This window comes from Pelobates fuscus, chromosome 10, assembly GCF_036172605.1.
Source record: "Pelobates fuscus isolate aPelFus1 chromosome 10, aPelFus1.pri, whole genome shotgun sequence".
NCBI classification, from domain to species: Eukaryota; Metazoa; Chordata; class Amphibia; order Anura; family Pelobatidae; genus Pelobates; species Pelobates fuscus.
This window is the reverse complement of record NC_086326.1, coordinates 664,240-680,686: the sequence shown is the minus strand read 5'-3', so window position 1 is coordinate 680,686 and position 16,447 is coordinate 664,240. Positions and strand designations below refer to the sequence as shown.

The window sequence follows — 16,447 nt, the reverse complement described above, 5'->3', positions numbered from 1 at the left end:
AGCTGTGAGTCGGTCTCACGCCTGCAGAGTCCCGCTGGCCGCATGGAAGTCCATGCCGACCAATGGGAGAGGGAGCGCCCATTCAAACTGAGTTCCCGCCATTCTCCTGGTTGGTCGGTGCGAGTAAGCACTGATTGGTCGCCGCAGGGAGCGGGCTTGTTCAAACATGGGTTTTGCACCCTTTCCTCTTGTCCCTGTGCGCTAATTGGCGCAAATCAGTTTCGCGCCTTTCAGCGGATTGGTGCGAGTGGGTTTCGCGCCCTGTCTTCGGATTGGGCAGCGACACTCATTCTTCTCCCGAGCGCTGATTGGTGCAGTTTGGTTCGCGTCCTTTCAGCTGATTGGTTGTTGCTTGGTTTGGGCGCGAAGTTTGAATTCGCCAGACTAAACCAAGCAACACCATGGAACAAATTTCGGGGATAAGCAGAGCCTCAAGCCCCAGACTTTCGACGCTGATATCTCGGGCTCCGTACATCCAATTGCCACACTTTTTGCAGGGAACCCTGATGGGACCTGGGGCTATCTAGCAATGTAACCCTGTTACCCCTTCCCTTCCAGGGGTGCCACGCCCCAAAGTGTAACCCCCCTGTATGTAATATGGTGTAATGTGTATCCCTGTGTACTGTTTGGTATCTCCCAGGGTGGGAGATGGCTATCTGTAATCCAGCCCTCTCCTGCCTGGGACTAAGGGAAGTATACTGTGTGGAATGGAGACCCCCTGCACATAAAAGAAGCCTGTGTTCAATAAAGAGTGTCAGTCAGTGCTTAAGTCTCCAAAACTGTGTGTCGTCCTGTTATTGGAGGGAAGTAAGATTTAACCCCTGTGTCTGCGGTTCTAGCTTGCAGGGGATGCAATGGGGAGAAGTCCCTGTAAGGACTAAGAGCATCCCGGACTGAGTGCCCTGAGTCCCCTAATCATGCAAGAGTTCCTGGTAGGCTGAAGGAAGGGAACTAACGGGACGTAACCAGTCGGGTTACAGGGAGAGAGGTCCCGTTACAGTATGCATGTACCCTCCTAGTCCAGTGGAGGCTGCAGGTGAGGTAGAGTTCCTTAGTTTTTATTGCTACTAAAAAAACAAAAATAAACTGCTGGCATGGTAAGGACAAATGATAGGTGTGTGTTTAAACATGAACGGAAGAAAAAAGGGATCAGCGCTCTCTATCTACACAAATATACAACTGAAAGGAAAAATGTGGCAGCACACCTCAAAATAGGGCTCCCTCACAGGCCCTACAACAGAAATGGTACAGAAAACAAAAAGAAAGGTAGCGCCACTAAAAATCGTATAAGTTAAAAAGCATAGATAGTGTAAGTTAAATAAAAAGCATAAAACCGGTAAAAGTAAACAGAAATAAGGGGTAAAGAAACGTAAAAGTCCAGAATAAATAGTCCGACTGGTAGATGAATCCAACACCAAGATGTTACTATTGGGAAGGAGTACTGTCTTTAGTAAAAGAGAAATCTTCAAAGTGGTATGGATACGTCTTTGTATATCATATGAAATAGAGAAGATAAATGATGGTGTAGTATGACCTGACTGGGGAAGAAGTAATAAAAGAATATATGGTCCCACTCACGTTTTCTAGAGCCATGGACTTAGCTCTAGTGTGGATAACGTACAGTGGTACAATCCCCACTTATGGGATACGTGAGGTCTTTGCATTCTTTCATGATTAGGTAAGTAAAATGGCTGACTCACAGTGAGAAAGTGGCCAAAATACCTTTATTAAAGGACCACTATAGGCACCCAGACCACTTCAGTTTAATTAAGTGGTCTGGGTGCCTGGTCCATCTAGGTTTAACCCTTTGTGCTGTAAACATAGCAGTTTCAGAGAAACTGCTATGTTTGCAATAGGGTTAATCCAGCCTCTAGTGGCTGTCTCATTGACAGCCGCCAGAGGCGCTTCCGCTCTTCTCGCTGTGATTTTCACAGTGAGAAGATGCTGCCGTCCATTTGCGAATGCTTTCCTGTGGACTGGCTGAATGCGCGCGCGGCTCTTGCCGTGCATGCGCATTCTGCCGATGACGGAAGAAGAGGGAGGAGAATCTCCAGCGCCATTAACCCCTTCCTCCCCCCTCAGCGCCACGGGAGTGGGACCCTGAGGGTGGGGGCATCCTCAGGGCACTCTAGTGCCAGGAAAAAGAGTATGTTTTCCTGGCACTATGGTGGTCCTTTAAAACAACATAAAAAACCACAACGCGTTTCACCCTTAGGCTTTATCAAGTGGAGATCAGAGAGTGCATCCTGTAACATACTGGCATATATAGGGAGTGTGCATATTTAAAAAAGGCGCCAAAATGACATCATAATTAAGTTTTTGTACTTACAAAAATACTAAATTTTACATGCATAAGTACATACATATATATATATAACATGTGATGGTTCTAATTTTAAAACAAAGCTTTATGCTAAAGCAAGCTGTTATATTATATTTTAGTAAAACGATCACGTGATCAGCAGCCATTTTATCGTGGTTTGCTGCAATGAATTATGGGGTTTGTAGGCAGTTGCCAGCAATATTGGTAACATGGGGAGGGATAATGCATGCGGTGGCCATATTTACGGTCGCACCGCAAAGGTTTATGGGGATTGTAGGCAAAGGGAGTAATGAATGCGGTGGCCATATCGTGCCGCATAAGTTTATGGGGATTGTATGCAGAGGTGTGGGGAAGGAGGGAGGGATATGGAGGGGCGTTTGTTGCTTACTAGGACGCGAGCGTGGTTATACTTTCACAAGATATGTACATAAAAGAAGCATTTAGGCAACTTAACGACCCCAAAGTATATGACAAGTTATTATCAGACCCAACCCACACCATCCAAAACTCCTTTTTATCATGCTGCTGAAATGCCTGTTCGCACTCTGGGGCCCAGGTTACTATATTAGGCAGATTCTTGCTGGTCAGATCAGTGAGGGGTTTGGCGAGGGCGCTGTAGTTGGGCACAAATTTACGATAGTACCCTGCGGTACCTAAAAAAGCTAAAACCTGGGTCTTTGTGTGGGGGGTTGGCCACTTGGCGACGGCCTCTATCTTAGCCGGCTCGGGTTTCTGCTGACCGCTGCCTACCCGGTGTCCCAAGTACTGGACCTCGGCCATCCCTATGTGACATTCGCTGGGCTTGAGGGTCAATCCTGCTTCCCTAATGCGGTCTAGTACGGCTCCTATGTGGGTCAGATGTTCAGGCCAGGAGCAGCTAAAAATGTCGATATCGTCTAAATACGCACAAGCATACTCCTGAAACCCATCCAGTAGCCGATCCACCATCCTCAAGGTAGCCGGGGCATTTTCATCCCGAATGGCATGACTTTGAACTGGTACAAGTCAAACGGGGTGACAAACGCCGACGTAGGGATGGCGTCCTCGGCTAGTGGAATTTGCCAATACCCTTTGCACAGATCTGTTGTGGTGAGGTACTGGCCTCTGGCCATTTTATCTAGGAGCTCGTCTATCCGGGGCATCGGGTAAGCATCAGAGGTGGATTTGTCGTTGAGCCTCCGGTAGTCTACGCAGAAACGGGTCGTCCCATCCCGTTTCGGCACTAGCACTACTGGGGAGGCCTCTGAGGTAATTGCATACCTGGCTAGAATTGCCTTCTTTACCTTGGCATAGTTTGTGCTGTCCTCGTCTGGTACGGCACGATATGCCTCTGCAGCGCGACCAGATAGTTTCCCTGCCAGTAGGGGTACCTGATCCTCCGCGCTAATATTGTGCAAATGGCATAGCCTTTCAAAATCCTGCAGGTAGTTGTCTACCTCACCATCTGCTTCTGAGTAGCTTTTGAAAGCTTGGTAGGGGATTTTTGCTTTCCCTGGCAGGATGTGAACAGGCGATGTGGCTCCCGTTTGGGGTGTCATCTACGACCTTCAAAGCATGATGTATTCTTGCACATCGTTATAAATCCTGTCGGCCATCTGGTCAGCTAGGGCTGGTGGGAATAACGCCATCCTGCTCTTGTACTCTTTAGCAAATTCGGTTTGCTCCTCCTCCCTTGGAGGTGCTGCAGCAGCTGCGGTTCTGTCCCCTTCCATTAGCTCTGCAATTAATGTAGCCTTTGTCTTGCTGCTGGCTGTTGCTCCTCTTGCCTCCAGCAACTCTTTCAGAGTACTTCTCTTTAAGAGCGTGTAATCCGTGTTCATTTAACGGCCGTTCGTGAGTTTCCCCGGGTTCCGGTTTCCACCAAATGAATAAACTCACGAATTGTTGCTTTCTTTTCTCTGTTCTATGGATTCTGCCGAACGCTGCTTTGCTGGGTAGTTGAAATCCTGTCGCTTGCCACCAATTGTAGCAGAGAGGCAGTATAATCCACAAGATCTCCGCTGGTAGACAGGAACACAGGCAATAATCAGCATAGGCAGGTACAGCATACAATATTCCAGGTAGCGTAATAAGAATCCTTCCCTCCCAAGAACTAGACGAGACATAGGCTGAGTCAACTGAGTGCTTTATTCACAGGTCACAGTATTTATGCAATTCCCCATGCAAGGGATTTCCCTCCTGACATTGCAGGGGTTGTACAGGTGGGGACTACATGGGGAACTTAGCAACCTGGACATTTCTCCCATAATACACTGCTGCACGAGAGGGACACCCCCACCAGAATATACAGTTAAGTGGATTATCCCCTCGTGCAGCAGAACCAATATTTCACACATCCATAACTCATACAATATTCGTCTGATTTAAACGAATGGATGTTCGGTAAATAGCTGGGGTCTGAGCGCACGTTTCGTGAAAGTGCCGCTCAGATCCCAGCTTAAATAACCGAACGCCGTATGAAATACACATTATTTCTAAGTTACCTCCAAACTACCGAATGACTCTATAGAACCACATTACTGAAGGACCGGGGCTCCCGAATGGCTTGGAAGTCCAGCGGTATTCGTGCCGTCGAGTAGCAGATTTTAGTTCCAGGCGCTCGACGACCAAATACCGCTGGGCTTAACAAAGGATCCAAGATGGCCGACCGCCGCGTGGTCGGTAGCCGAACGACGGCCACCCTGAATCCTCTTAATTGCCTGATTGCAACAATGTTGCAATCCTTAATGGGTGCCACACGACCTCCTGTGTGTGGTCTCCATTCGGTAGTTTGGTCGTTTCACAAATGGTGTTGAAATTCACCGTTCGTGAAACGATTACATGAATGCTGGCGGTTTTCGTATGCCGGCAGCCTATGAACGCTAGGATTTCCTTGAACCATGTTACACAGAATACATACGCTTGGTTCTTAAAGGTGTATACACGTATGCATAACATAAAATACAATGTACAGTGGCTGAATTTGCCACATCAGAAGACAGCAAGAACCTAATAAATATTTTAGATATCCCAATTTTTATCCAGGATGGTAATATTAATACTAAAAAGTGTGTACCAACTCACTACCAACCATGGTTAGATGGGGTCCCCAAAAGTCAGTTCCTGCATCTCCGCGGAAACTGCTCCCTAAATACAGACTTCGACGAACAAGCCAAAACACTAGAAGCTCAATTCATTAGTAAAAATTATCCAAAAGAAAAGCTAGTCGAATCCCTCAAAGCAGCAGGGCCGCCTATGGGCTGATGGAGCTGCAGCTCCAGGCCCAGGCCCATGGAATAAGCCCATTGATTTAAAAAATAAAAATAAAATAAATATAATTTTTTTTTTTTTTACACACTACTCTTAGGGATGCCAGGTATTTCTCATGTATTTCCTATGGTTGCCAGGCATTTCTCAGAAGTACTTCTCAGGTATTTGAGGCTGCCTAGTCGGTATTGCAGTAATACCGGCAATACAAATATCTTTCTCAGTATAAACAGAGATTATTTTGCAATACCAGCGCCGGCCAGTAGGGGGTCGCTGTTTGTGTGGAGAGAGGCAGGGATAAGAAGTTACAGCATCTCCCTCGCTGCCTCTCTCTACTCACTGATTCGCGGGGAGCAGGTCTGCACAGAGAGTCCAGACAGCAGCTCAGAGCCTGCGAGACATGGGGACGGTGATAGACTTGGGGACGCTGAGACTTTGGGGCACTGGGAGACACAGGGACACTGGGGAACATGGGGACCCTGAGACACCAGGGACACAGTGGCCCCTAGTCCCTCAGTGTCCCCATGTCTCCCAGCCAGTGTCCCTAGTGTCTTAGTGTTCCCATGTGTCCCTGGTGTCTCTTAGTGTCCCTTGTATCTCTCAGTGTCCCTGGTGTCTCCCAGTGTCCCTGGTGTCTCCCAGTGTCCCTGGTGTCTCCCAGTGTCCCTAGTGCCTGTGTCCCTAGTCTCCTAGAGTCCCCTAGTTTCTCAGTGTCCCCATGTATCTCAGTGTCCCCATGTATCTCAGTGTCCCCATGTATCTCAGTGTCCCCATGTCTCCCCCAATGTCTCAGTGTCCCCATGTCTCACAGTGTCCCAATGTCTCTAAGTGTCCCCTAGTGTCCTGGTGACATTGGGACACTGGGAGAGATGGTGATACAAACACTAGGGGACACTGGGCAACATGGGGACACTGAGATACTAGGGGACACTGAGAGACATGGACACATTGGGGGACACAGGGAGACATGGGAACACTAAGCGACTTTGAGACTTGGGAGGTATGGGGCACTCCTAGTGTCCCCATGTCTCCCAGCCAGTGACCCTAGTATCTCAGTATCCCCATGTCTCCCAGTGTGCCTGGTGTCTCTCAGTGTCCATAGTGTGCCAGTGTCCCTAGTGTCTCAGTGTTTCCTAGTCTCATAAAGTTCCCTAGCCTTCCAGTGTCCCAATGTCTCCCAGTGTCCCCATGTCTCCTAGTGTCTCAGGGACTGGAGGGCGACGCATGCTCCATGTGAACATGCTGAAGCCTTACAGGGAATGCTCACAGGAGGTGACAACAATTTGTGCACCCAACTCCGACGAGTTTGACAGCCTTCCCCTCCCAGATCTGCTGGGAGACGGTAGGCTGTCTGGGGATTTAGGAGAGGTTGTACTGGGAGACCGTCTGAACCCACAGGAGCGTACCGAGATACAGCAGCTGTTGCGATAGAAGCAAGAGACCTTCTCTAATGTACCTGGATACACTCCTCTGGCTACTCACCGGGTGGAAACCCCAGGGCAACTCCCCATGCGCCAGACCCCATACCGCATCCCAGAAGCGATACGGGAGAATATGCGCAAGGAGATCGATGAGATGCTCCAACTGGGGGTGAATGAGCCCTCAGATAGCCCCTGGGCATCTCCAGTAGTCCTCGTACCCAAGCGAGACGGTACGACCCGCTTCTGCGAAAAGACTATATCCGACGCATATCCTATGCCTAGGATAGATGAACTGCTAGACCGAATGGCCAGAGGCCAATACCTCACTACTATTGATCTGTGTAAGGGGTATTGGCAGATTCCCTTGGCTCCGGACGCCATCCCTAAGTCAGCCTTTGTCACCCCATTCGACCTATACCACTTTAAAGTCATGCCGTTTGGGATGAAAAACGCTCCGGCTACCTTCCAGAGGATGGTGGACCGACTCCTAGATGGGTTCCAGGACTACACCTGCGCATACCTAGATGATCTTGCCATTTTTAGCAATACCTGGCAGGAGCACTTGGCCCATATAGGAGCGGTTCTAGACAGGATTATGGAGGCCGGTCTGACGTTAAAACCGGACAAATGTAGTATAGGAATGGAAAGCAGAAACCAGAACCAGCCAAGGTAGAGGCCGTAGCCCAATGGCCCACTCCTAGGACTAAGACTCAGGTGCTAGCATTCCTAGGGACAGCGGGATACTATAGGAAATTTGTACCCAATTATAGCGCCAAAGCGAAACCCCTTACGGACCTGACCCGTAAGAACCTTCCCCGCCAAGTAACCTGGACCCCGGAGTGTGAGCAGGCATTCCAACATCTGAAAAATTCACTTAGCAATGCTCCTGTCTTGGCAGCTCCCAATCCAACTAAATGTTTTCTTGTTCACACAGACGCTTCTATGTTTGGATTGGGGGCAGTACTAAGCCAAGTCGGGGCCGATGGTGGAGAACACCCCGTGGCTTATATCAGTCGCAAGTTGTTACCCAGAGAAGTAAGCTACGCCACCATCGAAAAGGAATGCCTGGCTGTGGTGTAGGCCCTAAAGAAGTTGCAGCTGTATTTGTATGGACAGCCCTTTTCATTGCTCACGGATCAAAACCTGTTAGTATGGCTGAACCGGGTGGCTGGGGACAATGCCGGGCTGCTGCGCTGGAGTTTGGCGCTGCAGCTATTTGACTTTAACATTCAGTACCGCCCGGGGAAACAGAATGTGAACGCTGATGGGTTGTCAAGACAAACTGACCTGGAGAAATGATCCGTGAGCCTCCCCGGACATCCCAAAGCCGATCCGTGTTGGATTAGACTGTGTATGCCGGCTTGTGGGAAAGGGGGAGCAGTGTAGCAGATGGTACCAGGGCTGTCCTAAAAGACTAATAATATTGCAATTTGTGTGTTGTTTCTGTTTCTATGGTTAAAATGTATGTGGGATTCGTATGATTGTTCGGTAGTTTCCATCCGTACTCCATACGAATGTAAACTACCGAACCAATAGACCACCCCAGAGAGAAGTGTGTACCTTATTAAGCGTTCACACTTCTCTAACCGCAGGTTAATCGTTACTTTAGGGATGTATCTGGGTGGCCGCCGTTCGGTATACGAACATGTGGCGGCGGCCATCTTACGCATGAAAATCTCAGTGGTGTTTGGTCGTCGAGTGTCTGGAACTCAAATCGGACACTCGATTACCCGAACACCGCTGAGACCTCCATGGCTCCGTAACTCCCGTTCGGTAGGTTCAAAGTACGAATACAAGATTAATCGTGGATGGCAGTATTTGATGTGTGTTTTACCTCCCGAACGAAGACCGACCGCAGGGCCAAAACCCATGGAACTCTTTTCGGATACCACCTCGTGTGCGGTCGGTCAAATTACACTCTCCACCTAACTCCCGAACCCCTGGTTCGATCTGGGTGATTTTTGGATATGTTAGTCACCCAGATCAGGGGTACCAGGGGGTAACCCCAGTATTATTGTAACTGCTGGTTTTAGGGTACATTCAGAACTCGGGGAAAACTACAGTATGTATAATGTGATTAAGTGTCATACTGAGGGGAGGAGATGTGTGGGAGGTAACGGTTACACTATTGGATACTGTACTGATTAATGTGAATCCCTCCCTTGCATGGGAGAATGCTTTCATAAGGAGACCGTGTGGATTAAAAGTCAGTTCTGCTCCTGATGCTGTGTGTTGTCCAGTCATTGGGATCTGTATGGGGATATTCGTGGATTACTTTGTTTGCTGGAATTATTACTTTATGGTGTTTTTACTACTTGTTCCTGAGCCTCACTGGGATCTTTAATGGAGTTAACCTGTGGAATATCAGGCCTCCGCTACACTCTGTTTCTAAGCATTTTATTCAACACAACAAAGACCCTAAACTTTTAAAATGTATTGGGATACAAAAATGTAAATTACCCTGGAGAGGAGGCGACCTTAAAAACTATTGGGACAAAAAGAAATGTATTGGGTGTTCCTTTTAAAAACCCTTACCCCTGAAGGTCTTAATGTAGAGTTCGACCTTTTTAATTTTTTTATAAATATATGTGCATAGCTTATAAAACTTTTATACAGAACCAAAATTCCAATACAATTTTATACAAATCCTTACTTCTGTGGTTTCATCCGTAACCACACCTTTCTGGCTTTTATGCACAAACCCAATTTTATAAACTGCTTTTATCTTATATTCCCCATGTTTACACATTCCCATTTTATTCCATATTCCACATTTAAGCGACCATCAGCCGTGAGCAATAGAAATCATTGATCATTCTTCTATTATTTTTTAATAATTTACAAACTTTACCTAGCAAGTGCTGTATTCTGAGATACTTCTATATATTTTTTTCTATATTTATCTTCTAAGCCAATATCTGTATTAATATTTATGTGTTATTATTGTTTAACTGTTATAGTCACAACTCTTGGATCATTTTTGTATTTTAAACAATAAATGCCTCCTGCCTTTTTAACAGTCACACTGTGCCGGTTTCACTGTACATATGCTAATTATGCATTTTCCCCCACCCCATGGACTCATATAGGTCCATTCCCATCCCCTTAAGTCCCCACCCAGGTAGGGGGCGTTATGACACGCCCACTTTTTTCGCTACTAGGACGCGATTACATAACTCACGCTACAAACCGCCTCTCCATATCCCTCCCTCCTTCCCCACACCTCTGCATACAATCCCCATAAACCTATGCGGCATGATATGGCCGCCGCATTCATTACTCCCTTTGCCTACAATCCCCATAAACCTTTGAGGCGTGACCGTAAATATGGCCGCCGCATTCATTATCCCTCCCCTTCCCATGTTACCAATATTGCTGCAACTGCCTACAAACCCCATAATTCATTGTGGCAAACCACAATAAAATGGCCGCCGATCACGTGATCGTTATATTAAAATATAATATAACAGCTATCTTTAGCATAAAGCTTTGTTTTAAAATTATAACCATCACATGGTTTTTATATATGTATTTACTTACTTATGCATGTAAAATTTTGTATTTTTGTAAGTAACAAAAAAGTAATTCTGACGTAATTTTGACGCCTTTTTTCAATATGCACACTCCCTATATATGCCAGTATGTAACAGGATGCACTCTCTGATCTCCACTTGATAAAGCCTAAGGGTGAAACGCGTTGTGGTTTTTTATGTTGTTTTAATAAAGGTATTTTAGCCACTTTCTCACTGTGAGTCAGCCATTTTACTTTTTTTATCCTGTTACATTTTTATTTCTACCATCCTTTTTATCCGGTACCAGAAGTGTTCTTATTTTCCAGTGAGGATATTACTCCAAGGAATCCTAGGTGGGGATTATACCACTCAAGCTGTATTCATTGAACAGTTAGTCTGTTAATAAAATAAATGTGAGTAACCACTCGGTATTATATCTCTTTACCTCTGGCATTTTATACTGTGAGCTCTATTGCTGTCCCCGTTTTTATTTTCACATATGGTTCCCTAATCATGAAATAATACAAAGACCTCACGTATCCCATAAGTGGGGATTGTACCACTGTACGTTATCCACACTAGAGCTAAGTCCATGGCTCTAGAAAACGTGAGTGGGACCATATATTCTTTTATTACTTCTTCCCCAGTCAGGTCATACTACACCATAATTAGTTATCTTCTCTATTTCATATGATATACAAAGACTTATCCATACCACTTTGAAGATTTCTCTTTTACTAAAGACAGTACTCCCTCCCAAAAGTAACAGCTATTGGATTCATCTACCAGTCGGACTATTTATTCTGGACTTTCATGTTTCTTCACCGCTTATTTTCTGTTTACTTTTACCGGTTTTATGCTTTTTATTTAACTTACACTATCTATGCTTTTTAACTTAGACGATTTTTAGTGGCGCTACCTTTCTTTTTGTTTTCTGTGTGTTTAAACATGCCTGTCATTATTAGTTCATCAATTTCTATCACCTGCCCCATAATTGATTGCTCAAGCTGCTGCTGAGAGACTGAGCAACTAATCATGTCAGTATTTTTGGGTCTTGTTAAAAATTGTCTTGGCGATGGGGTCTCAGATCTAGGACTCCCCAATATACGGTCCTGTATGTTGTCCTGTGTCATCAGGGGTCAAAGTCTCGCACCCCACTATCTTTAACCCCTTAAGGACCAAACTTCTGGAATAAAAGGGAATCATGACATGTCACACATGTCATGTGTCCTTAAGGGGTTAAACTTCACCAGCCGCCTTTGTCCTCCCCTGATCTCTACTTACCCCGGGACTGTAGTTAGATTTCAGCAAAGCGATGGCGAGTATAGCAGTGTAACTGATGGCATCTTCCTCTTCGCTCTGGGTAAAAACACCAGATACATAACAACAATTAATAGATTAATAGAAAAAAGGTTACCATCAATACAGGTGCTGTGATTTTCCGATACAATCCACACTGAAGACCCTAAACAGGTGCAAACTGTGGGACTGTCCACTTATCCGTTAAACAAATTAAATTAAATTAAATCAGAAAACAAGGAAGTTCCCAAGAATCTGCAGAGCACAAATCAGCTGCCAGGACCATAAGCTATCACAGTATCTTACCCAGGATCTAAGTGCTCAGAAGGGTGCTGAATTCTCACCTGCTGCCTAAAAAGCTTTCCTTCAGGCTTGAAGCAACCTGTATCCAGCTTCTGGGATCTTGATAAATAGATCAGGGCTTGCTCCTGGACATTCTCATCAATGTAAACAAAGTGCTTGACATCTTCTAAGGCAATAAAGGTCTTGGCTGTCAGCCTACAACAAAATGTGACATACAATCGTACATTATAGAAATAACTCCCAATATGATGTTGATTGTCCAGGCTGGACTCCTATGACAGACCCTATAAACCTGGTGCCTTTTAAGAAAAGCAGTGATAACAACATTGATTGGAAATCTGACTCTTCCTTCAATGCTTGTTGTGTCTGACATTCAAACGGGCTGTTTAGTGTCCATCACAGAGCTACTCACCAAGAATTGCAAGAGGGTTTGTAGTCACCAAATCTTAAACCAATTTTAAACAGGGTATAGCATCCTGAATTATCCTTGAATTGGAGCTGTCTGTAATACCCTAAAACAGAGAGGAGGGAGACAGGAAATATACAATGGCATGTTACATGTATAGTTTATAGATTTTTTAAATTAAAACCATAATCCAAAATACATATTTACACCATGCTAGATGAATATGGTACTTTTGCTTCAATATATATATATATATTAATATGGATCTAATCAGTTTTAAAATTGCATTCAATTAAAAAAGTTTCAATTAAAGAAAGTCATCTTAAAGAATGACATACAATCGACAGGTGATTGCTGTGGTGGACTTTGCAGTCCAGTAGATGATGGTCAATCTTCTCATCCATTTGAGAAATCCCTGACCTTATAGCCATCTATATTCTCTACAAAACAGCTGGCAAGCGAATCTGAAATCTAAATAGCCAATAGTTTGCTATAACAGATTGGTCAGTGCATTGTCTGTATGTCCAAAATCATATGTAGATGTTTAGATGGTAAGTCATTATGTTCCATAGGGACACCAAAATAGTAAATAGCTCGTATCACTTATTAATTAGTGACAGTGCGAATGAATACAAATTAAATTAACGTACATTCAATTAATCTATTGCAAATGCATTGTTAATATATATTTCAGATAAAATATATGTCTGATTCCCTCTGAGTTGAGCTCCCCAACAAACCCCTCTACTCCAGATGTCCCTCTATTTCCTGACCACAAGAAAGTATACATTTGAGGAGGTTTTGGATAGCAATATCAACTTAACAGCCCACCGATATTTGGGTACTATGACATAGTGTTGGGCTTAACCTATTATGACCATATGGTGGAACTGAATCCCCATATATGTTCACTGAGATAAATCATTTTAAGCTGCCTTGTAAAATGTTAAAATGTTTTTATGTGCGCACAGATCCTTAATCTGCATTCTACATAATATTGAAATCACCTTTTGCACCTTGATTTTGATGTCTCGACCATGAATCTTCTCTATTTCTGAGAATAGAGTGCCATAATATACATAGAAACATAGAATGTGACGGCAGATAAGAACCATTCGGCCCATCTAGTCTGCCCAATTATCTAAATACTTTCATTAGTCCCTGGCCTTATCTTATAGTTAGGATAGCCTTATGCCTATCCCACGCATGCTTAAACTCCTTTACTGTGTTAACCTCTACCACTTCAGCTGGAAGGCTATTCCATGCATCCACTACCCTCTCAGTAAAGTAATACTTCCTGGTATTATTTTTAAACCTTTGTCCCTCTAATTTAAGACTATGTCCTCTTGTTGTGGTAGTTTTTCTTCTTTTAAATATAGTCTCCTCCTTTACTGTGTTGATTCCCTTTATGTATTTAAATGTTTCTATCATATCCCCCCTGTCTCGTCTTTCCTCCAAGCTATACATATTAAGATCCTTTAACCTTTCCTGGTAAGTTTTATCCTGCAATCCATGAACCAGTTTAGTAGCCCTTCTCTAAGGTATCAATATCCTTCTGAAGATAGGGTCTCCAGTACTGCGTATAATACTCCAAGTGTTCTGTACAATGGCATGAGCACTTCCCTCATTTTACTGCTAATACCTCTCCCTATACAACCAAGCATTCTGCTAGCATTTCCTGCTGCTCTATTACATTGTCTGCCTACCTTTAAGTCATCAGAAATAATTACCCCTAAATCCCTTTCCTCAGATGTTGAGGTTAGGACTCTATCAAATATTCTGTACTCTGCCCTTGGGTTTTTACATCCAAGATGCATTATCTTGCACTTATCCACATTAAATGTCAGTTTTAAAATACCATGATAAAAGCTAACATGGTGTCATGTTTGTTGAAAATAAATAAATCAATAAACACATACATTATTAATTATGAATTAAGTGTTTAGCCCAAAATTGTGCAGATTAATTCCAGATCTAGACTCACTTGCACCATAAACAGACTCAGTATGTCCTATAAAACTTAGGAGATGCGGGCTATCTAAGGGAATAATAAATATTTATTTATATATAACATATTTTACCAGGAAGGATACATTGAGATTTCTCTTGTTTTCAAGTATGTCCTTGGTAAGTAGATTAATAAAGTCACAGAGTGTCTGGAAGGGTAGTGTCCCTAATTAATTAATTAGTAGCAGTTAACATCACAAGCTGCCTACTTTAAGAAAAATGAGTTTGTTTTGTTTTTACGTTTTGACTGCTGAGGGCAGTGATACTTATTAGAGAAAACATGACAGGTGCACAGTCGGATTTGCCGGCATATGCGCTAACCTTACCCAAACCCCCATTAAAACACGGACCCAGGTTATACTGTTGGAAATAATTAGTTCACAGCTTTATTAAATTATTAATAAAATAATTAAGGAATAACAAATGGGGTCATTGCCAACAAATCTTATTAAAGTTAACATCCCCCCATATACATAACATACCCCTAGCAATGACCCCACAATAATAACAATAGATAATCTAAATAACATGTTAATACAGAAACTGGCCGCCCAATATGACCACATTTCCACCAGGTTAAATTGTAGGGTTTTACCGAGACACCGCTACCCACCATATTGATTGTAGGGGTGTACCAAGACACCGCTACCCACCAGTTCCAGTGTAGGGTGTACCAAGACACCACCACACCCCCAGGTTCGGAGCCACCGACGGGCTCGAACCTACCAACCACGTGCAACACTGCCCAATCCACACTAAACCTCAGAATGCCCACTTTCTCCTCCATCTACCCTCCGATTTAACCAGGCCATTCCCCGCCGCTGTGAAAAAACGGGAAATCAACTAACCTAACCAAATACAGGGAGGGTGGGAGGGACAACTGACAGGTAAGCTTAGGTTTAGTTAAAATGGCCACTTCATATAATGGCCGGTATAAATACTCCCCTTATGGCTCCGCCCTACCCAGCATGCTGGCTGTCACTAACTTCCTGTGGCTGCTATGCCTACTTCCTGGCTCTGTCAACGCATATTCCTCTTAGCTGCTCTGATCCATGGGCTACAGGTCATTTGTTTATGCTTCTTCTTGGTTTAGTTAGTGCTGTAAACGAGCTAGGCTTTTATTTGTAGTATTTTTGAATCATCTGTGAATGTAATTTAAACCAAGGGTGTAATTTGTTTATTTATTAAATAAAAATGCTCCATTCTGTGATATCGAGTTTGCATCTGTTTCTACCCTAGGAACGTGTTATTTTGGCTGGAAACCTGTATCACGTAGTTTCTATTTCACAATACTAAAACTCCTTCTAAACAAAAATAAAACTATGGATTGGAAGAATTTTGTATCTCTCACGGTAATCAGACAAGAATGCTATATCAGTTCAGTTTCACTCACCCTGACTCATAAAATTCTTGGCTTTTTCAAGCTTTTCAGGAGTTAGCTGGTTCGTAACATTGAGATAATTGAGTATGGCTGGAATGATAGCCAAGAGTGCAATATTCTGCTCACCGCAACCTGTGGGCAACTGGATCATAGCCTCCAAGAAATGGGATGGAAGACTCATGAGGTCACCTAGAATATATATATAATTAGTGGAGAAGAGAATGGAGAAAAGAAGAGAGGATTGAGAGAGATACTACAGCGGTTCCCAGACTGTGTGCCACAGGGGTGCTGCGAAATGTTTACCCGGCGCTATGATGAACTGTGCTGTGCCTCGCTCTCCCCTGCTGATCAGAGATATCCCTCCCCAGGCTGCTAGCACTGAAATGCTGCAGCCAGCAGGGGAGGGAAAGAGGACCTCTAACCACAAGCTCTGCCGGGTACTCCTCTTGCAAGCTCGGAGCGTTGTCATGGCTACCATGGCAAAGCTCCGAATCTTGTGAGAAGGAACTCTAGCCTCAGGAGCTCCAGGTTAGAGTTCACTCACCACTT

At 44.3% G+C, this 16,447-nt stretch overlaps 1 protein-coding gene across 1 annotated transcript in view; it reads right to left on the bottom strand.

The window, feature by feature from the left end:
- Positions 1–16,447, bottom strand: part of LOC134575542 (ovostatin-like) — a 279,761-nt gene that overhangs the window by 59,641 nt on the left and 203,673 nt on the right. The window contains exons 24-27 of the mRNA XM_063434840.1: positions 15,911–16,087; positions 12,517–12,616; positions 12,146–12,299; positions 11,787–11,861 (exon numbers count right to left, since the gene is read on the bottom strand). Coding sequence (XP_063290910.1) covers positions 11,787–11,861; positions 12,146–12,299; positions 12,517–12,616; positions 15,911–16,087 — 506 coding nt within the window. The remainder of the gene's footprint in view (positions 1–11,786; positions 11,862–12,145; positions 12,300–12,516; positions 12,617–15,910; positions 16,088–16,447) is intronic.